General features: G+C 34.0%; 3 protein-coding genes across 3 annotated transcripts in view; all 3 read left to right on the plus strand.

Annotated features, from left to right (window-relative positions):
- LOC18595604 (receptor-like protein 9DC3) overlaps positions 1-3,600 on the plus strand; it is a 29,807-nt gene extending 26,207 nt beyond the window's left edge. Inside the window, exon 2 of the mRNA XM_088807572.1 lies at positions 2,417-3,600. Within this exon, the coding sequence (XP_088663698.1) occupies positions 2,932-3,600 (669 nt within the window). The 5' untranslated portion in view covers positions 2,417-2,931. The remainder of the gene's footprint in view (positions 1-2,416) is intronic.
- Positions 3,601-6,667: 3,067 nt separating this feature from the next.
- LOC18595607 (uncharacterized) lies at positions 6,668-7,470 on the plus strand. The gene has a single exon (XM_018123042.2). It carries the CDS (start codon positions 6,681-6,683, stop codon positions 7,326-7,328), a length of 648 nt encoding a protein of 215 aa, XP_017978531.2. The 5' UTR covers positions 6,668-6,680; the 3' UTR covers positions 7,329-7,470.
- Positions 7,471-12,743: 5,273 nt separating this feature from the next.
- LOC18595608 (uncharacterized) lies at positions 12,744-13,401 on the plus strand. The gene has a single exon (XM_018122782.2). The coding sequence runs from the start codon at positions 12,744-12,746 to the stop codon at positions 13,398-13,400; it is 657 nt and encodes a 218-aa protein (XP_017978271.2). The 3' UTR covers position 13,401.
- The last annotated feature ends 9,407 nt before the right edge of the window (positions 13,402-22,808 follow it).

Genomic DNA, 22,808 nt, shown 5'->3' on the forward strand with positions numbered 1-22,808 from the left:
AGAAAAGACAATATATTAATTACAAAAATCTTTCCACAACTATCAACTTATCACATATTATTTCATCTTCTTTGGGCTCTTTGCCAAACCTCGAGAAGTTGATCTTGTATGACAATGATATGAAGGGCCATATTCCTATAGCAATTTAAATCTTTCCATCTTGAAATGGTTATATTTGAACAATAATCAGGTTGCATAACAATCAACTTGCTAGATCATCAATATATTTTCATTGCCAATATTGATTTTAACACTAATAATCTTATTGTAGGTCAACTTCCATAAACTCTATTCAACTGCCAAGAGTTAAAAGGTTTATATTTATCTCAAAATGCCTTGGAGGGAAATGTGCCTCTAGAAGTCAAGAATTTGACTCGATTAAGATCGTTGTACCTCAATAATAACAACCTAACATGTATGGTTGATGTGGACCATTCCTTTAGACAAATAAAATGATTAGTTGGTAATTTTCTTTTGAGTTTAATATATGATTTTAGTTTTCATTTAAGTTGAAATTGAAAACTTGAATTTAGAAAAAGAGCTTTAAACTTCAAATTTATTATAAATGTGGGTGATGATAAAAATCATGATTTTCTTAATTATTTTTGAATTCAGGGGATTTCTTAAATCTCCATTAAGAAAAAATCCATGAAAAAGTTAACCTGCATGGGAAATTTATACTTTTATGTTAATTAGTTATGCATTGAAGAAAAAAAGGGATTTAGTTAATAGATGCCTATAAACACTTGTTAGGGTTAGTTAAATTTTTATTTTAAAAAATGTTTTTACATATTAATGTACTATTTTTTCCAAATTAAAGAAAAGACAATATATTAATTACAAATATTTTTCTATAAATATCACCTTCACAAGTATTTAAAGATACTCTTTCATCATATGTTAATATTGTAAAAAAAAAAGGTTGAAAAACGTATAGTCCCTTAATTATTGCTCAACAAACAAAAGTGACCTATTTATTGTATTAAATCTTAGTAGGAAAATTCTGACTTCTAAGGGGTGAACTCAATTTCTCAAGTAAAATTCCATCAATAATCGGAAGCTTGCCTTTTCTTATGTTTCTTGATTTGAGCTTTAACAACTTAACAGGTAAGCTTTCTTCTCCTTTTTATCTAATTTGTGCATATTAGAGATCTTTTTAAGTTTTTAAATAATATTCTCATTCATCAATATAAAAATACAAAACTAAACAATCAAAATGCTAAGTATTGTAATTAATTACACATTCACAATTAAAAATAAAAAAAGGTTAAAATAGCCTCACCCTCTAACTTTTAGCTATAATTGGGCGTGGGTTCATTAGTTTTCAAAACAAATAGTACTTCCCAAATATGTAAACGACGTTAACAGACAAGTACGAAATGTCAAAAATACCTTTTTTCTTTTTAACCTATTTTCACTATTTTCCTTTTTTTTTCAAGCCAGTCCACAGCATTCTCTTATGCCGGTTGGCCAACCCCCACGCCCCCCCACCCTCGTGCTCCTAGAAGAGCTGCACCCCCCTAACCTGCACTCCTTAGGGGAGCCGCACCTCCCCCACCCCTGGTGCTCCCTAAGGGAGTGGGGGGTGGGAGGATGGCATATAGCACCGGAGGTGGGAGATTCGGCCAGAGTCGAATTTGGAACCCTCAGACCAAAGTCGAATCTGGCACTCTGGCTATTGGAAGAGGTAGGGGATAGATTTTTTTTAATAGGAAAAAAATGAAAAACAAAAAATTATAGTTTATATAGTGTAGTAATTTTTAAAATTCATGAAGGGTAAAATTATCTTTTCAATATTACCACGTCATCAAACTAACGAGAACATTAATGGTTGACGAATGACTAAACTTATGTGTCCTGCAAAAGATATTCTATCGAGATGGATTGTCCATTTCGAAAACTAATGGGTCTACGTGGAATTATGGCTAAAAGTTAAGGGTAGGGTATTTTACCCAAAAAACATGGGATAAGAGATAGTAGAAAGATGAAATTAAGGGTCAAGTTAATATTTTAACCATTAACTTGTTAGTTACTAAAGGGTTTCCATTTATTAGATTAGAATCAAATGGAAAGATAATATGTTAATTACACAAAAAAGAAAAAGTAGGGGGAGCAACTTATTTGTCATGGTTTATACACAAAATTATTAAGCTCCATTAAAATTTTCTCAATATAAGTTGTGATATGGATACTCCTTGGTCCTATCAAACACTGGCAAGTGGCTAGATGCTGCACAAGGGGAAGTAAAAAGTATAATTTTCCGAGCTAGAATCATATGTTTACACTTTTATAGAACAACTTTTTCCAAAGAATATTCAGATTCCTTATCTTTGTTTAAATTTGCTCCTAGGTCGACTTCCACCTCTACAACCTTCATTGCGCGGCTTAAGCGTTGCGCAAAACAATTTAATTGGAGAAATCCCTTCATCAATTTGCAATATGAGTTCACTAAAATATTATTTCATTTTGTCAAAGAATAAATTTCATGGAATTATTCCAAAATGCCTTGGAGACCTAAGCAACTCTATTGAGTTCATGGATCTAAGCATGAATAGTTTTCATGGTAAAATACCTGGAAATTTTCATAAAAGTTGTTTGTTGAGATGTTTTTTCATCAATCACAACCAATTAGAAGGGCCACTACCACGCTCTTTGGTTAATTGCTCGAAATTGGAACTTTTAGATGTAGCGAATAACAACTTAAATGATACCTTTCCAAATTAGTTAGGAAATTTGGATGTACAAGTTCTTGTCTTGCGACATAATAGACTCTATGGTCACATTGATAACTTTGAAGGTAGATTTTCCTTCTTTCATTTGCTAATCATTGATCTCTCTCACAATGACTTCAATGGCCATTTGCCAACGAAATTTTTTGAAAATTTGCATGCTATAAGAAATGGGAGTGCAACCAAAGGTGACTTAAAGTACATGGTGAGTGATGGGGATCATTATTATGAATCTTTTTTAATTACAACGAAAGGGTTGGAAATACAATTCAGGAGAATTTTAATCACTTTGATGGTTATTGACTTTTCAAATAATCGATTTAACGGACAGATTCCTAAAACACTTGGAGAACTTCATTCGCTGATAGTCCTCAACCTCTCTCACAATAGTTTAACAGGCGCTATCCCATCATTTTTTGGGAATTTGTCAGCACTTGAATCATTAGATCTCTCATCGAATAAGCTCGAAGGAAATATTCCAGCAGAATTAGTAAATCTTATATTCTTAGAGGTATTCAACCTTTCTTGGAATAATCTAATGGGACTCATTCCTAGAGGCAATCAATTTGATACTTTCACAAATGATTCTTACATTGGAAACTTGGGTTTATGTGGACTTCCTTTATCAAAAGAATGTAGTAACGAGCAGAATTTGGAACCACAACGAACAAAGTTTGATGAAGACGGTGATGCTTTGTATTGGAAGTTTTCTATATTGATGGGGTATGGATGTGGGTTGGTTTGTGGATTGAGCATGGGATACATTGTGTTCACAGTTGGAAAACCATGGTGGTTGGTTAGGATCATTGAGAGAGGTCAACAAAAATATGTTATTAGAGGGAAAATCCGTCTCAGTGGAGGAAGAAAATAACACAGCTAAAGATCTGAGGTGAGTTTTAATAGTTCTAACAAGATAACTGTTGTTTTGTTATTTAATCTTAAGATCTTTATCTGACAAGTTTTAACAAATGTTATCAGGTGGGGCATGTGCCTACTTCCAAAGTTAATTTTTTCCATAGACAGTTTGGTAAAAAAAGATCTTGACAAGAAAGAAGCTTTTTGAAGCCTGGCGGTATGAATTCTATGATCATCATATATATTGTTGTGGACTTTCTTACCTTTTTTATGTCTCCTCTATGTTGGACCTATTCTCCATTACTTTGGTTGAGGTGATTTCTTTCCGATTTGTTGGATCACCTAATGTCCATTTGGCTAAATATCCGATGGGGTTGTTAGGATAGTTCTACATTTGTTGATTTACAGCAGATTACATTTCTCAGTTTAGAATTATGTCTTCTGAAACCACAAACATTGAGCTTTTAACATTTTTTTTTTCATAATGAAATCGTTGTACAATATAATTTTGGTGGCTGTCAATGTATACGTAATTTAATAATTCATGGTTGTGCCTTTCAATATATTGTTCCTTATGATTACAGAGTGTCCAAAATCATGAAGAAAAGACTAAGGTTTCCTCTTAGTTGCCCAAATTGGAATAAGGCAAGATATTGTTGTACTTGAGAGACACTATAAGGCTCATATTCCTTCTATTGATGTTAGAAATCACAGGGTAACTAGATATTCTACTTCCATATAATCTTCAGTACTCTACTTTACTTCCTTCATCATGGCGCAATTGCTTTGCAGAGTTGCAACGGAGAAGCCCTTTTCCATTGCAGGTTGAATTGCTCCACTCAAGTTTGACGCTTCTGTTTTGTTGGCAGCCAATTCCAAGGACTCCAAATGGTTATTTCACATTTTAGTTTCTATAACTCAAATTGCCAGTATGAAGTAATCAGGCGCATGGCACTGTAAAGTGCAAACTGTAAAAAATCAAATGATAAAATTATATATGGAATATATATAGTCAAGGTAGAAGAAAATTAAGAAGAATTGATATTCCATTTTACTTCTATATTTTGGTTTAATCTAACTTGTAAATGTTCTTATTTTATGTTACCAAAATTATAAATGATTTGCTTGTCCCGTGCATAGATTTAAATCTAGTTAAAACTAATAAGATGAATAAATAAACAAACAAATAAACAAAATCTCAACATGTAAAGGCACAAGCACCTTCTTACCAAAAAATTTAAAACACCAAAAGCATTGCAAGTCTTTCTTTGACTTTGTTGATAATAAATAAGCAATAATAGGTTTTGTTTTTTATGAGTTTGATTGCTTTTAATCTTTTGTGGGATGTCTGTGTGGCTTGCTGCTTCAGATTGGGATTTTTGTTTTCTTGTTGCTTTTGCTTGTGTTTCTGCCTTTACGGGTATCCTGGAATTGCTTGTGTTGCTCTTTGTTGATAGGAGATGGTTCCATTTTGACTGGGTTTTTGCAGGAAGGTGGCTTTGCTGCTCTGATTTTTGGGATGTTTTTCATCTCCTTGTTGTGTTATGATGGCTGATTCTTTGTTGTGAGGGATTGAGTTTTTTTTATTGTGTTTTTGGATGGAATTTTTGTGGGATCAGTTTCATTGAATTGCGGGATATATGCAGTTGTTGATCTCAATCTGGGATTAACAGGTTTGAACATGGTTTGCAATCCTTGTGTGATTGATTACATAAACACACAACATTCTGCATGCTTACATCCTTACTTCGACTTTGGGGTTTGAAAAAGGTATTTACGTTTTACGAAATAGTGTTTGTAGGAATCATTACTGTTTGTCAATTATTTGATATACGTTTAATTCCGGTGGCCAAGTAGGCTTTTATTAAAAAGAAATGACAATTTTGATTTGAAGTCTAATTTATCTAGAAATGTAGAACTGGTTACTAAGATGGTTGAAATGGACTGATTAACAGTCATGGATTTTTTTTTCTACAAGCTAGGCTTTATCATTACTCGAGTGCCAATTAGGCTCCTAGCTAGTTAATCTAACACAATCGAATGGTGGCATTTCTTTGTTACTTGGTGTGCTTTCCTTCATTGTTCATATGACTCTTTGCAATCTATATAAATATTGGGAAAAAATCACCACTATCTTAAATGTTGTGTCTAGTTTTTGGCCATCACACACCTTCCTTTCCATCAAGGTTTTAAACACTATCTTTTTGGTTTCTTGTGCTTCTTATTCCTTGAATGTTGGATGTTGCATTTCTTTAATCAGACAAAAATGTGCTGTAATAGATGAAAGTCATGTATGAGGCAACAGATGAAAGAAATGAGGCATAAATGGACTGTAAGATTTGAAAACCATGCATGGAACAAAAGTTGCAAGAAAGCAAACCACAACAGGAAAGGAAGGGCAAGGTTAGTGCCCTCTGTTTTTTGGTCCTTTTATGTTCTTGAGTCTTGACCTGACAAATCTTATATGTTATTGATATTTCCAGATTGTGTGCTTAGTATCTTAGCAAACACTTAATTGTCTTAATGATTATTTACGTAAAAAGTATAAGTTAATATATTAATTGAAAGATTTAAAAAAGTAATGATTAATTTGCTTTATGTTATAATGAATTGAATTATATTGTAACCGATAAATTATGGGTTAGTGATTTATAAAGAGATACTCCCAACTTTATGTTTATAATAATAAGCATTTATTTCACAGAGACATTGTTATAATTAATAAATTTGATTGTTCTAACATCATTATCTAAAACGGTTTATTTTTGGCATGCTTTTCTTCTTTGGACCGAAGTTTCATTTTCTTATTCTTAAGTCCCATAAAGCCCAATGGACTTTTGTATATTTATCTTATAATTTGGTTTTTCAATCAATCTTCGCAGAAGACTCCTGGTCTTGGATTACTTGAGCAGGAAGAAATCTTTTAAATTTTTTGATTAGCACCAATTCCGTGTTTTAGATGGACAAAGAGATGCTTGTGTCGTTTTGAACTGTTGATCTTATAAATAGAGAGCTAAAAGCTCTTGCTGATCAGTCTTGTAGAATTTCGTTTGCACTCGTTCACCAAAGAATTGAAAGAAAGAGCTCGTGTTCGCCATGGATGATTCTGGTTTCAGGTACTTCTACCAAACAAGGGAAGGTGAACTTGAGGGTGATCAAATCCCAGAAGACTACGAACTTGAAGTTGTTGACCCTGATTTGCAGGGCCGATTTCGTTGTTGCCATGCTTTGATCGATCGGGAGCAACCTGATTCCCTGCAAGTCGTTGCAATATTGGAGCAAAAACTGTTCCACCAACGCTGTTACATCCCGTCTGGGCAGCCCGTCCCGGAGTTGGTCCAGATAAACTGTAGATGTGACATCTTGAACTTTACCGAATCCTTACTGAGAGATGAACGCAATGCCAACCGAAGCAAGTTCCTGATTATTGTGATGTTTGGACCATTGACGGGATGTGATGATGATGCTGAGATAGAGATAGAGGAGGAGACAGAGACAGCTGAAGACACAATGGATGTGGAAGTTGGCTTTGTTCCCGCTAGTAAGTCCGCCATTGAAGACTTGGAGAACGTTTCTGGTTTGGGCTGCAATGACTGTGTGATTTGCCTTGGAAATTTTGCTACGGAAAAGGAAGCTAAGCGCATGCCCTGTGGCCATGTTTTCCATGGAGGCTGCATTGTTCGATGGCAGGAGAAGAGTCACTTGTGTACGCTGTGTCGCTATGCCATGCCACTTGATAGATGAAGAGTCTTTTTTTTTCTTTTTCCTTTTTTTAGGGGTATGGATAAATCCCAAGTTTGTAATTCATGAAGTCAAATAAACATTGAGTTTTGCTTCAATTATAAATCCCTTGTTGTTTTCAAGTTAGACTAACATATTAGCTAAATCTCTTTGTTTTCTATCATAATGTGTATTGACGTGCTCAATCTGGGATAAATGAGTTCGAAGATGGTTTGCAATCCTTGTGTGATTACATATACACACAACAATGTGCATATGCTTACATTGTCACTTCAGTTTTTAGGTTTGAAAAAGGTATTTACTTTTCATAAAATAGTATTTGTGTTAATCATCATTGCTTGTCAATTATTTGATATCTATTTAATTTTGATGGCAAAGTAGGAATTTATTAGAAAAAAAAAACGACAATTTTGATTTGAAGCCCAATTTATCCAAACAGGTAGAACTGGCTACTGAGATAGATGAAATGGAATGATTAACGGCCATAGAATTTTTTTTGTACAAGCTAGGCTCTAGCATTTACTTGAGTGCCAGTTAAGCTCCTAGCTAGTTAATCTAACACAGTAGGATGGTTGCTGTCTGGACGATTGTTTATACTCCTGGTTCGGGTAAATTCCTTGGCTGATTCTTTTGCCAAAGAAGCTGTGAGACGTGCACAACCTCTCATTCTGCTCTCTTGATGGTTTGAAGCTCTCTGATGACCTGCCTTCTTAATTCTCTTTGCTCTCTTGATTCCTTGATCTTGTTCATTGTGTTTGTGTTTCTGGTGCTTTGATGATTCTGCGATTGCTTCTTTCATGTTCCCGACATTTTGCCCTGGGACTTCCTTCTCTGCTGATTGATGTCGATGATTGCTGCTTCTCGGTTCTTGTTTTGATTTGTTTTTTTTCTGCCTCCTTCTGTCTTTGTTCCTCTTGAGGGTTTTTTTTTTATTGTTTGTTTATGCTTTTGCTCTACACTGCGTTTGTACAATGGGAGGTATTTTTAGCTTGTTAGGAGGTTGTCATTCTTGTCTGCCTTATCACTGGAGAATATTAATTGCTCGTGGTGAGACTTTATGTGCTGTCCAAAATGGGGATGAGAAACTGCAAGACTTCATGTAATGAACCTGTGATATGATTTTGTATATCAAATGAAAAGAGTGGTCTAATCATGCATAAAGCGTTAAAACAATGTTCTTTTTCCTTGGTGTATGTCCTTACATGCATTACTTGGTCCAACCAACTTTCTTGATAGTCTTTCAAGTGGAAAATGTTTGTAATCCTTTTTAGGATCTTGTGATTTGACCTTGTGGCTTCATTGCTTTATTGCTACGAGCACATGGGTTCTTATGCATCTTATACCTTGATTGTTCAATGTTGCGTTTCTTTAATCAGACAAAAAATGGACTGTAAGATATGAAAGTCATGTATGAGACAACAGATGCAAGAAATGGGGTATATATATAGATGGACTGTAAGATATGAGAACCATGCATGGAACAACAGTTGCAAGAAAGGAGGCCAGAACTGGAATGGAAGAGCAAGGTGAGTGCCCTCTGTTTTTGTTATTGAGTCATGACCTGACTCATTTTATATATGTTACTGATATTTCTATTTTTCTCTTTCCTCTTCATGATAGGGGACGTCTTGTACGTTACTATACGTAACTTATAACAATTTGAAGCTCAACGGATCATCATTCAACAGTTGAACTTGAAATGGTTTCATAACAAATATTGGATGATATATCTCTGAAGTGAGGTTAGTATCTAAGCAAACACTTTTAACACTTAATTTTCATTAACCACACATCTAAATAATGCGAATAATATGTGTATTCAAAGCTTATGAGACGAGGATTTTGACTATATAAATTTTATGCTAAAGACCATTATTGGTTTATTAAAATTATGTTGGCCTGCTAAACAAATTAATATTAGAGGTGAAACAAAAGCATACTCTAACTCTGATATTACTGAATGGAACAAATTGGTTTATAATTACCTACTCTAATGTCTATCTGAAGAATTCCCCACATTGATTTACTGAATGCTTGCTTCACCAACCTCCAATAGTATTAAACTGCTTCCTTATCCTTCCAAGTCCTAAGTTTGTTGGTGGAGACCCAAAGAAAATTAGGCAAAAAGAGACAACTTTTATTAGTGTAATTGAACTTCTCACTTAATTAGGTTTTATGAGTGATAGTTTTATGATTCTAATTCAACTATAGTATTAGGAGTTAGATATATGTCCATGTTTATTAAATTAAAAGATTTTATCCTTTTTTCATTGACTTAAAGCACAAATAAATTTCTTATATATAAATTAATTATTATAAGTCATAGTTTAATTATCGTAATGATTATTTATGTAAAAAGTATAATTTAATATATATTAATTTCAAGATTTAAAAAAAAAGTAAAGATTAATTGCTAATTATTTGGCAATTGGCACCGACCTACCAATTCTTTCTGGACTTGGATTTCCTAGTCCTTCTTTCTTTTGGATTTTTTTTCTATATATAGAGAAATAAAGGTCTTTGTATCCGTTTGCGCTCTTTCACCAAAGAATTGGAGGAACCAAATAATAGAAAAAGCTCGTTGATGCCATGGATGATTCTGGTTTCACATACTTTTTCCAAACAATGGAGGGTGAACTTTGATGGTGATCGAATCCCAGAAGACAACGAACTTGAAGTTGTTGACCCTTCTTTGGAGGGTCGATATCGTTGTTGCCATGCTTTGATCGATCTGGAGCAACCTGATTCCCTGAAAGTCACTACAAGATTGGAGCAAAAACTATTCCACCAGCGCTGTTTCATCCCGTCTGGACGGCCAGTCCCTGAGTTGGTCCAGTTAGATTGTGAATGTGATACCTTGAACTTTTCTGAATTCTTAGTGAAAGATGAAGGAAATGTGAACCGAAGCAAGTTCCTGATTATTGGGATGTTTTGAGCGGTGCCGGGATGAAGACACGACGATAATGAGATAGTGGTAGAGATAGAGGAGGAGATAGAGGTGGATGAGAGAGTCATAGATGCATCTATAGACAGAATGGAAGTGGAAGTTAAACCAACATAGGTTTGTCCCAGCTAGTAAGTCAGCCATTGAAGCATATAGGGGTGGAGTTAGCCAACTTTTATTAGGAAGGTCAAAGATGAAGAGAAATAATGTATAAAATATAAATAACTAAATATGATATATAAAATTAATAATTTTTTTTATATAATTAATATTGTATCAACTAAATATAAAATATAAAGTATATAAAAAAATATCTTATATAAAAATACATATCTTGGTAAAATTTTAAGTAACAATCAACAAGGTAATGCTACAACTCATATTTGAGAATTACATCATGATTTTTTAATTTTTAAAAATTAAAATCATTGACAACAGTAATAAAAAAAATAACAAGTAGAAGATAGAAATACATAACAAAAAGGAAAAAAGAAGAATATAGTTGATGATTCGTAAAAATTTGAAAAAAAAATCTATAAAAACTTATGATCAAATAGAATAGAATTGAAAAAAATAAACAAATATAAATAATAGTAAATAGAAAAAGAAAGATGAAAAATGCTTTACCTCTTTGTAATTTTATAATAAAAGAACAAAGAGAAGAGAAAAACAAAAAGAAAGAGAAGGAGAGAGGTGTGAAGAAACTTAAAAGGGAAAAATTTAAGAGTTAGGGTAAAATTAAATGGATTTATAGGATCATTTTATTATTTTTTATTTGTATTAATAATTTAATTAAAAATTATTTTAAGGGCCATTAAAAAATATATATATATATATAACATATTGTACTAATAATTTAATAAAAAAAATTTTGGGATTCATTAAAATATATATAATATATAGAAATTTTTAAAATTTTTGGCGGACATTAGAGAAATTTGTGGTTTGGGCAGCTATGAATGCGTGATTCGCCTTGCAAATTTTGCTGAGGAAAAGGAAGCTAAGCGCATGGCCTGTGGGCATGTTTTTCATGGAGACTGCACTGTTCAATGGCTTGAGATGAGTCGCTTGTTTCCGTTGTGTCACTATGCCATGCAATTTGATTGATAAATCTCACTCTTTTTTTTTATGTGTATTAATCTCATCTTTTTAATTCAGCAAGCAAAAAAACATTATGATTTATGATTTATTATTAAAATCAAAATCAATAAGCTAAAAGGTTTAAGTTGTTGACTTATTTAAGTAGATAGAGAGAATACAAGAAACGCCATAACATGTAGTAGGAGCAAGGTCAGTGCAGGCCAAGATTCATTGAAAAGAGTTGTCCGAATTGAAGAAGAAAGCCATGTTATCTAAGTATTTCAGGACTCCACAAGCCATTTAAGAAGAAAGCCAGCACTGGGTAATGATAGAAACCGAGATCTACTCAAACTCTGCCACTTATCACCCTTCACTTAATTTGATTTAAAATTGCAGCAATTCACCAAATCACAATTGTGTATGGGGCTGAGAGGAATTAAAGGCATCTAAGCCGCCTAGTTGCAACAGAGATTTAAGGTACAATGGATTAAAATCATTCAAAGTTTTTTTTTTTTTTTTGTGGTCTGCTGCTGCTGCTTCAGTTTGAAGTCAAAACCAAAAAAAAAAAAAAACGATTTAAAATTTATGATATGTTGATTTATAGATTGGGTTAAAAATATGTGCTTCATTTAAGCTACAAATAATAATTTCCAATAAAATAAAATAATCATGGCAGAACCATGTAGGACCATATCCTACCTCCCGAAATTATCAAACTTCAAATATTTAATTGATTAAATTTTTAAAAAATAAATTAATTACACATATAATACTATTGAGTAGTTTGCATTACTAGGATGCTGAAACTACATACAAAATCACCAGTGAATTTTAAACACCAAAATCATATGATTTTTACATAAGAAAATTACAAAGAGCATAAATTTCATGCTCTAAAGTGGAATCATATGAGAGAAATCCACCGTCAAAGTTTGATTTTTTAAGTTTGACTTAATATTTCTTCCTAACTTAATTGTCTTAATGATTATTTAAGTAAAAAGTATAAGTTAATATATTAATTGGAAGATTTAAAGAAGTGAAGATTAATTTTCTTTATGTTATAGGGCATCGAAATGTACTGTAACAGATGAATAATGGGTTAGTGGTTTATAAAGGGGTACTATCAACTTTATATTTATAATAAGCATTTATAATTTAAGAAAGCCCAATGGACTTTTGTTTACTCTTTTTATAAAATTTTTATTATGTTAAATGTTTAAGTAAAAAAAAAACAAAAAAGGAAAAAAAATCCAAAAAACAATTGGATTACCTAGTCCTTGTTTGGTTTGGATTTTGATATCTATATATAGAGAGGTAAAGGTCCTGTTGATCAGTTTGCACTCTTTCAAGAAAGAATTGAAAGAAACAAATAATAGAAAAAGCTCGCATTCGCCATGGATGATTCTGGTTTTATGTACTTCTTCAAAACAAGGCAAGGTGAACTTGAGGGTGATCAAATCCCAGAAGACTACGAACTTGAAGTTGTTGACCCCGATTTGCAGGGACGATTTCGTTGTTGCCATGCTTTGATCGATCGGGAGCAACCCGATTCCCTGCAAGTTGTTACAATATTGGAGCAAAAACTGTTTCATCAGCACAGTTACATCCCGTCTGGGCAGCCAGTCCCAGAATTGATCCAGACAAGCTGCAGATGCGACATCTTGAACTTTACCGAATCCTTGCTGAGAGATGAATGCAACGCCAACCGAAGCAAATTCCTGATAATTGTGATGTTTGGACCATTGGCGGGATGTAATGATGATGAGATAGAGTTACAGGAGGAGATAGAGATAGATACAGCTGGAGACAGAATGGATGTGGAAGTTAACGAACATAGGTTTGTCCCAGCTAGTAAGTCTGCCATTGAAGCCTTGGAGAACGTTTGTTGGTTGGGCGACAATGAATGTGTGATTTGCCTTGGAAATTTTGCTAAGGAAGAGGAAGCTAAGCGCATGCCCTGTGGCCATGTTTTTCATGGAGGCTGCATTGTTCGATGGCTGGAGAAGAGTCACTTGTGTCCGTTGTGTCGCTATGCCATGCCACTTGATTGATGAAGGGTCACTTTGTTATGTTTTTTTTTTTTTTCTTTTTTGAGGGGCTGAATAAATCCCATGTTCGTAATTCATCTAGCGAAATAGATATTGAGTTTTGCTTCAATTATGTACACCTGGATTTTGTGTTTTTAAGCAATGAAATTTCTTTTTCTTATTTTGAGAATTGATTATCGTTTACTTGATAGAGGTTTTCCTCAGTTACTTTTTCAGTTCATGTGGTTTTGATACCAGAACACTGTGGCATCACTTTTTTTCTCGGTATAAAATGTAGTAAGGTTTGTTCTATTCTATTAATAAGCCCTTGGGTTTCAAATGTGGCAGCTAACGAGCCTAAGGATTTGGATTAACGTCGCCACCATCGGAGAGGAAAAGGTTGAGCTGAGTGTCGATAGGCAGAGGTCAAAGGGACATGAAGAAAGCGACCTTTGACAAATAGATAATTGTGCTGGTTTAATTTTGAGGGATGCGTAAATGGCGGGCATTTTCCATGATTCTGGATTCGTTGGAATATTGCTCCACTGGGCATACTGCTGGTTTGTTTCACTTGCTCTGCTCTTATTCAGCTGCTGCTTTTCTTGTGTTGTGTTCAAAGCTGGCCCCGGGAAGGAGTGACGGCTGTTTTGGGACCTTGTGCTATACCAACTGATCAGAGGAATTGAAGGCATCTAAGCCGCCTAGTTGCAAGAGAGATTAAGGTAATAATTAGCTCAAATATGCCAAGTTTAAATTTTTTTTTTTCTAATGACTTGTGTTCCTATCGCAAGCAAAGTTTAATTTCGTGTTGAGCTTGAAATATGGTTTTTGAAAGGTTCTAATTTTTTAATTGTCTCCAAGCATATAAGCACAACGAATAAGATAGAATGCTTTTGATTATCCATTCTCAATTCTTTCTTTACTTAAAAGAACCTTTTTTATGCATATTTTAGCAGGAGATTTTCGTTGGGTAAAGATTTTGCAGGAGTTTTATAAACTCCCATTGTCTTTCAAACCCATATACCACAAGTTTTGCGTTTTATTATTTCATGTTAATACTTGTTTACTTCTTTGAATGATTGCTTTAATTAATTTTATCTCCCGAATTTGTAAAGTTTTTAATTTTTAGTTTTCTATACTACTACTAGTTTCTTTCGAAAGCATATATTATAAGTTTTGCAGTTTATGCTTACATGGTATTATATGTTTGCTTCTTTGAAAAATTGTTGCATGCAATTCTATTCAGGGATTTGTAAAGTCTGAAATGAGTTAAAATTACTTCAATTTGCTTCGTTTTCTGTTTCACAAAAGTATTTATACACCTACATGCTTACATAAATTAAGAAAAAAAATTCTAATAATAAGGTATTTTAAAATTTGATGAAGGTAAAAGTAATTTATATAATTTTAAATTGAGAGAGGATAACCCTTCCCCTTTTTGTTTTTTAAGTCATTGATGCAATTTCATCAATAGAATGGAACAATACAAACTACTGGCCAGTAAAAGCTCGTGTAAGATCATTAGAATTACATCAAAATCAATGTCGAATTCAAGATTTTACATGAGAGGTGACTAAATAATTATAAAAATTATTATATCATATATATAATATGATTACCTTTATAAATTAGGGAGGCTTTCTTACTCTTTACTGCATCTGATTGAAAAGATAAATAATTTGATGATTGAAAGCAATTTTATCTATGAATGCTGCTAGGTGGATCTTTAAGCCTTGTGAAGCTCCGTGGAGATTTTGTTATATTGTTAACCAAATTGAGAAGCTGAAATCAAAGGTGAACAGTTGGCAAATTGTTCATCATCCAAGATCAGGTAATTAGATTGCTAACAACTTAGCTAAGGAAGGGATAAATAGAGATCGTGATTTTTTGATGATTAATCTCTTATGCTGGAGTTTTTCTGTTGTTGTCTGCTTCTTCTTCCTCACGTTTCTTATGGCTTGCCTCCTCTGGCAATGCTTGTTGATTTTGCTTTTTCTGATGTTCTTCATTAGGTTGGGGGTTGTTGATCTCATGTTTCCTTGGTTTGTTCTTTGTCCTTCTCTTGATTGAGTCTTGGTGTCCTGTATCGATCGGTTCTACGTTGAGTCTCTATTTTGTTCCAAAACAAAGATCTTTTTGTTCATCTTCCTTTCTAATAAATTCATTTTAATGTTAGAGAAAATTATGAGAAATAGCCCTCCTCATAAGGTGATTTTAAAAATAACCACCCATATAAAGTTATCTGTTTTTACCCAAAAATAAACATAAGTAGACCAAAATACCCTTAAAAACATCTTGACAAATTAATCTCCTGATATCTCCATCCCACCATAGATTAAATAGAAATAAATGCTCAGCTATTTCAGCTTGCTCAACTCTCTCTCTCAGCTCTCTGAATTATATCAACTCTGTCAACTCTCTATTGAGCACCATCATCATCAGCTCTCTTAGCTCTCTGAACTATATCAGCTCTGTAAACTCTTTATTGAGCACCGAGACATCTGGCCATATTGTCATCGATAAACAGAAATAACATCAAGGTATGTTATTGGGTTATTACTGCAACACATTAATTTCTAAAACTTTTTGTGTAAATTAGAACATGGATTAAAAACATTGTCTAGAGTTGTTACACGTCATACATCTATAATGTACATTATGTGTAAAAAATATATTGAAATAACATGTGTTAGCACATGGCTTGTAATATTTTTATTGAACATGGCATGTAACATGTTGTGAACATGACGTGTAACAATTTTTGAACTTGTGTGTAACATTTTTGAACATGGCGTGTAACATTGTTTGAACTTGTGTGTAACATTTTTGAACATAGCGTGTAACATTGTTTGAACTTGTGTGTAACATTTTTGAACATGGCGTGTAACATTTTTTAAACATGGCGTGTAACATTTTTTGAATATGACATGTAACAATATGATTGACAAATTTTAGAACATGACATGTAATGTGTAAAATGATTGACAAATTTATTGTTTTCAAAATTTTAGTGAGGTTCTAATAGTACGACTTGTGATAAGACACGGTGGTCAGTGGGTGGATAGCATTTTATAAAGGTGGTGAGTCAGGAATGCATGGGGTTAGGAGTAATTTGTCGTTTGCGAGCTTGATGAAGCTAGTTGAAGATATTCTTGTGGTAAACTCAGAAATTCACAAAATTGAGTTACATGCATTGATCAGTACATCCGAAGAGCTATCACATCTAATTATCAAGGACAATGAGGATGTTGCATTAATTCTGCTAGAACAGAGGAATGTTCTGGCTGTGTATGTCACCATTAAGGAATGCCAAACAAATGTTATGTCACATGAAGTAGCTATACAACATGGTAATCAACTCAATCAAAATGAGATTTACAATAATTCACATATACCACAGCATTCGATTCGTAACCCACAACAATGGTAATTGACGTATGCGTAAGAGTTTGTGCAGCTCAGTAGACACATGACATTTACAGAACAGTTGGCTGCACAATTCTGATCAGCATGTGCATTGAACCACTTACTTACTTTTGTCCAACAAATGTAACAATCGGGTGAAACTGTAGAGGGTGTAATGCTATTTTCAAATGAGAATACGACACTTGAGGATAACACTGCTACATTGGAAGGGTGACACTGTGAGACTTGCATCTGATAAGGGAAATGAGGATTTGTTTCCTACTGGTGAAGATAAATTTGATGACAATTTAGATGATGGGGCTGATGAATGGCATGATGACAGTTTAAACGATGACTAGCTTTATGACAATAACATTCCAATTTGCAATAATGTTGAAGGCGAAACAAAAACTGTTAGAGGTGCTGATGTAAGAGATGTTCAGTGTGATGACCCCAAATACAATAACCCCATCGCTGGTGAGAACAAGATTTGTTTGCCTGAGACATTTTTTGATGACAATTATCAAGAAAAGGGAAATGCAAGTAATTCTCGTATGTGGCTAATTCCAAGTGCAGAAAGGTTATCCTTCCAAACAATTACCATTGAGGAGTTAACATATGCCAATGATCGCTTACACAAAGGAAGAATGTTTTCCTCGAAGGTTGAGTTGAAACGAGCTTTAGACATGTTGGCTCTAAAAGAGCAGTTTAAGATAAAAGTAAAAAGTTCATGTAAAGGTCGTTTTGAGGTTGGTTGCAAGGACAAGGCATGCAAGTTCGATGTGCATGTAATGAAGTTACTTGAAAGAGAATATTGGCATGTTCGGACATTCCACAAAGTATACACATGTATTGTCAATGGCTTGCAAAGGCGATTTTGAACTGAGAGTGTGAAGATAATTGGTGAACTTATGTCACATAAGCTTCAGGCTAATGTAGTAGCATTGAGACTTAAAGACATAATTGGTGAGATGAGGGTTCAATGGGGATTGGAATGCTTATATGGTAAAGCTTGGCAAGTGAAGGAGTATGTAGAGAGGCTTGTTTTCAATCCCCCGAATGAGTCATTTCAACTACTACCCTCATATTTTTATATGTTGGAATAAGAAAATCTCGACACAGTCACTACAATTGGTATTGATAGGCACAAATATTCAAATATTGTTTCTGGTTATATGGGGCTTGTATCTGGTGGTTTAAGGATGTAATGCGTCCTATAGTTGCAATTGATGCGACACATCTAAAAGGCAGGTTCAAAGGTGTTCTATTTGTCGCTGTATGTAAAGATATGAACGAGTGCATATATCCAATTGCATTTGGCATAGGCAATGTTGAGGACAAAGACTCGTGGACGTGGTTTCTTAGCAAGTTGCGTGATGCGGTTGTTTGACTTGAAAACACTATGTTCATTTCTGATTAGCATATTGGCATTAAGAAAGCAATCCAAAATGTATACCCAGAAGTGCACCACGGTTTATGTGGTTACCACTTGAAGAAAAACTTTAAAAACAAGTTATAGCGCGACGACATTTCTATGATTTTCACCTTTGCTTGAGATTGCTATAAGGTTTTTGATTTCAACAGACATATGAACCAGCTCAAGCAGATTCACGCAAGAGCCCACTCTAACCTTATGAGAATAGGCCATGAGAGATGGGCACGTGCACGTTCACTAGCAAGGTGGTATGAACTCATGACATCCAACATTGCAAAATGTGTTAACTCATGCTTGAAGCATGCAAAACAAATGCCAATTGTTGTTTTGATCGAGGTCATCAGAGACATGTTCTAACGTTGGTTCCATGACTAGTACGAGGAGGCCGTCAAGGTGACCATGCCTCTGAGCCCTTGGGTTGCTAAGCAATTGAGCAAACGGTTCAATGATGCACATTGCTTTGTAGTTAAACCTATCAATCGAGTGGAGTTCGAAGTTAAAAACGAGAAGATGGACGGACTTGTAAACTTGTCCAGGAATATGTGTTCATGTTGTGAATTCCAAACAAATTTATTGTCATGCAGCCATTCCATTTGTCACGACCCGGAACCTCTCTCAGGCCTATGACAATCGCCGCGACGTCCCGATTGACACTCATTATCCGGAATGCCAACCGGAACCCTGCAAGGCTTACATATCAGTTTCTTTCCTTCCCTGTGAGCAATCATTGTTAAATATCGAGTTTTTAGAGAATATACACTATTTTAGATCAAAAACAATCAAAATAAAATTTTCGCCAGACAGGGGTATTTTGGTCATTTTTTCTCAAAAATTTCGAAACTGGCTAAAATGTAATACACAAGTACAAAACACATAATTCATATTCAAAATGAGTTTAAAAGTCTAAAAGCTTCATTTAAAACAAAATTACGATTATTTAAATATAATAAGAAAATAAAAAAAATATTAAGGGAAATATTCTATTTTCTTATAAAACAATATTTATAGAGTTATACGTGAATAATTTTTATAGCTTAAAAGCTAAATAAATTTATACATACTGAAATACAGTAAGCCAAAATATTTAATTTAATTTACAATAACAAGAAGGCCCCCGAATAAACAAAAGTAAAGAGGACTGTGAACCTACGGTTTGGAAAATGCAGATCCAATGGTAGTCCTCGATGAGATCAGCTATCTATAGTTTATACTGAACCTGAAATGGGTGGAAAGGAGTTGGGTGAGATTTTGCAATCCTAATGAGTAAACAGACATTATCATAAATATCTAAAGGTGAGTAAAATGGAGGCAAGTTTAAACAACAAATTTCAACCCATTTCATAATGTTTCTAATTTATTTCTTAAACCATAAAATATTTGTAATTTACCAAAACAGTTGTTAAGGCTTATGTCTTTTATTAAAACAAGGCTCAAGCCAAAACTAATCCTCAGGGATACCTTGGCCGAGGCATCTAACCGAATCCCCCAAGGGTGTTAAAATATTCACACGTGAAACACATTTTTATTTTTAAAACAAGTCGTCCCTTGACGTTGGTCGAGTTACACATTCACGCGGGGGTTCGACGTGGAGTGAGCTCTAATACTACCCCGAGAGTTACCCTCCTCGCCTCTACAACCGGAGTAACTATATAACTGGGTTTACCGTGCCCCTCTAATAGGCAGTCTACGGAAACCCGTCACTGCAGTGACTAACCCACCAATTTTAATAAAATTTCGATAGTATAACGTGGCTTGTATTTATTTATCCAGCCTGTATAGTAAAAACAACTTACATAAATTTCCCAATGCACTCACAAAATATAGCCACATATACTCATTTCTCATAAGTCATTCCTAGGAAAATATATATTTTTCAAGTCAATTTGCAGCCTCCAATTACTCAATTTCATAATCAATACAATATATTTTTATTTGTCACATTTATTCCTAAAATATCAAAAATCTCGTTTTAATCTCGTTTTCATTTCATAAAATACATAAAGGGCATTTAAAAATAAACTCTAGATAATTTACAATAATAATAAGTTTACTCACCATTTGTACAAACTAAAAGCTTTCTAAGCGCCCCGATCACTACTCGTCAGGTACGATTTTTTTGCTTTTTCCGGAAGGCTCTCCTCCTAGACACATTACAAAAATTTACACAATTCATCACATTGATGCTAAATCACTATATAATTAACTTAAATCCTATACTAATGCATGGTATGAAATGCAATAGCCAAAAATGGCTTAAACGCGGTATTAACCTATTTTTGGCACTTTACCCGATAAATTGGTAACACGCTCCATTTTAGCTCTAAATTGTTCCATTCTCTCTCCAACATTTCTAACCATTAATTATCAGCCAATATTCCTCTAAAATCACCAAAATCAGCTCACTCCCTTCCTTGGAAAATTCGGCCAAAAATGGGACATTAACTCGGTTAATTTTCTACTTTGTTTTTCTATCACGTTTAATCGTTTTTTTATCATTTTCTCTTCATTTCCCTTAGAATAAAATCAATTCATCATCATTGTACAGCATTGAGCATCCAGCCAAGAGTGGGTATTGTGAAAATTTAATGATTTCTTGCCCAATTTAATTTCTAAACACATTTAACTAACTAAAACTATCAATTTAACTAAAAATCAAAACCTAAAAATTTCAATTTCTCTCCCCTAGAATTTTGTCCAGCCCTTGATATCACTATTTGATCTCTCTCCTCAAGCATACTAAATGGAAATAAAGGCATAGGAAAGGTAGAAATCAAGCTAAAATCGAAAAATCTTACCGTTAGACGCGTAAACGGGCGAAAAACACGAATTCCCCTTTGAATTTTCTTGTTTCTCTTTGGTTTTTCTTTTTTTCTTCCTTTCCTCTCTATTTCCTCTCTTGTTCTTCCTTATGGCCGGCCAGCACTTAAAATGGGGTTTAAATGGGCTAACTTTTCATTAAAATAATATTATTTTATTAAAAATGCCACATGTCACTTTCCCATTGGCCCATTTTTAAAACTTCATCCATTTGTTTCCAAATTTTCACCATACACTTGTCCCACATATCCATAGCTTAGATAAAATTCTCAGACTTATCCAAAGTCTCGGTGGAGTAATTTTTGAAATTTACACTTTTACCCCCGTAAAAGTGAAAAATTACATTTTTGCCCAAAAAACTGAAAAACTGCCCATAGACATATTTTCATCCCTTATACTCATACCATTCTCTAATTGGTCAAATTTGATCTAAATTCTCTCAAAATCTCAAATTTTGTCTGCGGATTTTAAAATTACGATTTTGCCCCTACACTCCAGAAATCACCAGAATTAAACTTTTTCACTTCCTATCATTAAATTATACTCCAAATAGTTAATCTTGGTCAAAAATTTCACTCCATGATCAAATTATTATCTTAGGTGGCAAAATGACGATTTTGCCCATAAACATCCAAATTTTCAATTTTACCCCAAATGAACCCTCGAACTCCGAACAATCATTTTTAGTCATTCCTTGACTATAAAATATTAAATTTCATCATAAAATTCCTATTTGAACTAGTTCGAGGTTAAATCAACTCAAGTGTACCGTTAGGTACGATATCGGGTTTCGTCTTTTCTTAGGTTCTTTCCTAGCATAATAACATGCTACTCAGTGCATGTATGTCATGACATGTATTTATAAGGTCGGGTTTTACACCATTGAGGCAATAACTTCAGGATATCTTTATTTCTTATTTGAACCCTAATTGACATAACATTTACATTGTGCTTGAACATTGAGTTCATTATATTTTTCAGTAAATGCAAACGTGAAGTCGTTGAATTTTGCACTGACTACTACAAGACAATCGTTTTGGTGGAGGGTTATACGGGGTTCATTCGCTCGGTAAGGCATCCTAGTGAGTGGGACATCCCCCTTCATATGAAACAAATTGTCGTCTTGCCACCACCTTGGCGAGGCCAAGCGGGAAGACTTAAGAGGAAAAGGATTCCATTAGCTGGTGAAGGTAGTCAAGCTTAGAGATGTTCGCAATGCAAGCGGTACAGGCATAATAGAAAGAATTGTCCATCCCCATTTGCAGTTCCATCCATAAATCCAACACCATATCCAAGTCAATCAGTGCCTCCACAAGTGCGACGACCAAAAACATGTTCAACTTGCAAACAAACCGACCAGGCACGCAACACCTGTCCAATACGAAGGACAATGTCTGAAAACGTAAGGTGTCTTGTAGATGAAGACAGCTTGTTAGCCTAACTAAATGTGTGAGCCATGTGCAATATCTTTCTCACAATTTCCTTTTGCAGTTTCTTACATTCATTCATATTTTGTGTTTGTTAGTTTCCTCTTGTAGATGAGTCTTTATTTTTTTTTATTTTGTAGATATATTATTTGATTATTCATTTTGTCCCTAGTTTTGATCAGTGAATAGAAAATGGTTAAAAAACCTACCAAGTCCCTATACTCTTCAATTTTGTTCAATTTAGTCTCTATACTCAAAATCAAAGCAATTTAGTTTTTTTATTTTGGCAATTGCGTCAATTTAGTCCCTCTCCCTAACAACATCCAATTTTTCGTTAAAAGATGACAT

The sequence above is a fragment of the Theobroma cacao genome, chromosome 6, assembly GCF_053813885.1.
Source record: "Theobroma cacao isolate CCN51 chromosome 6, ASM5381388v1, whole genome shotgun sequence".
Classification (NCBI taxonomy): domain Eukaryota; kingdom Viridiplantae; phylum Streptophyta; class Magnoliopsida; order Malvales; family Malvaceae; genus Theobroma; species Theobroma cacao.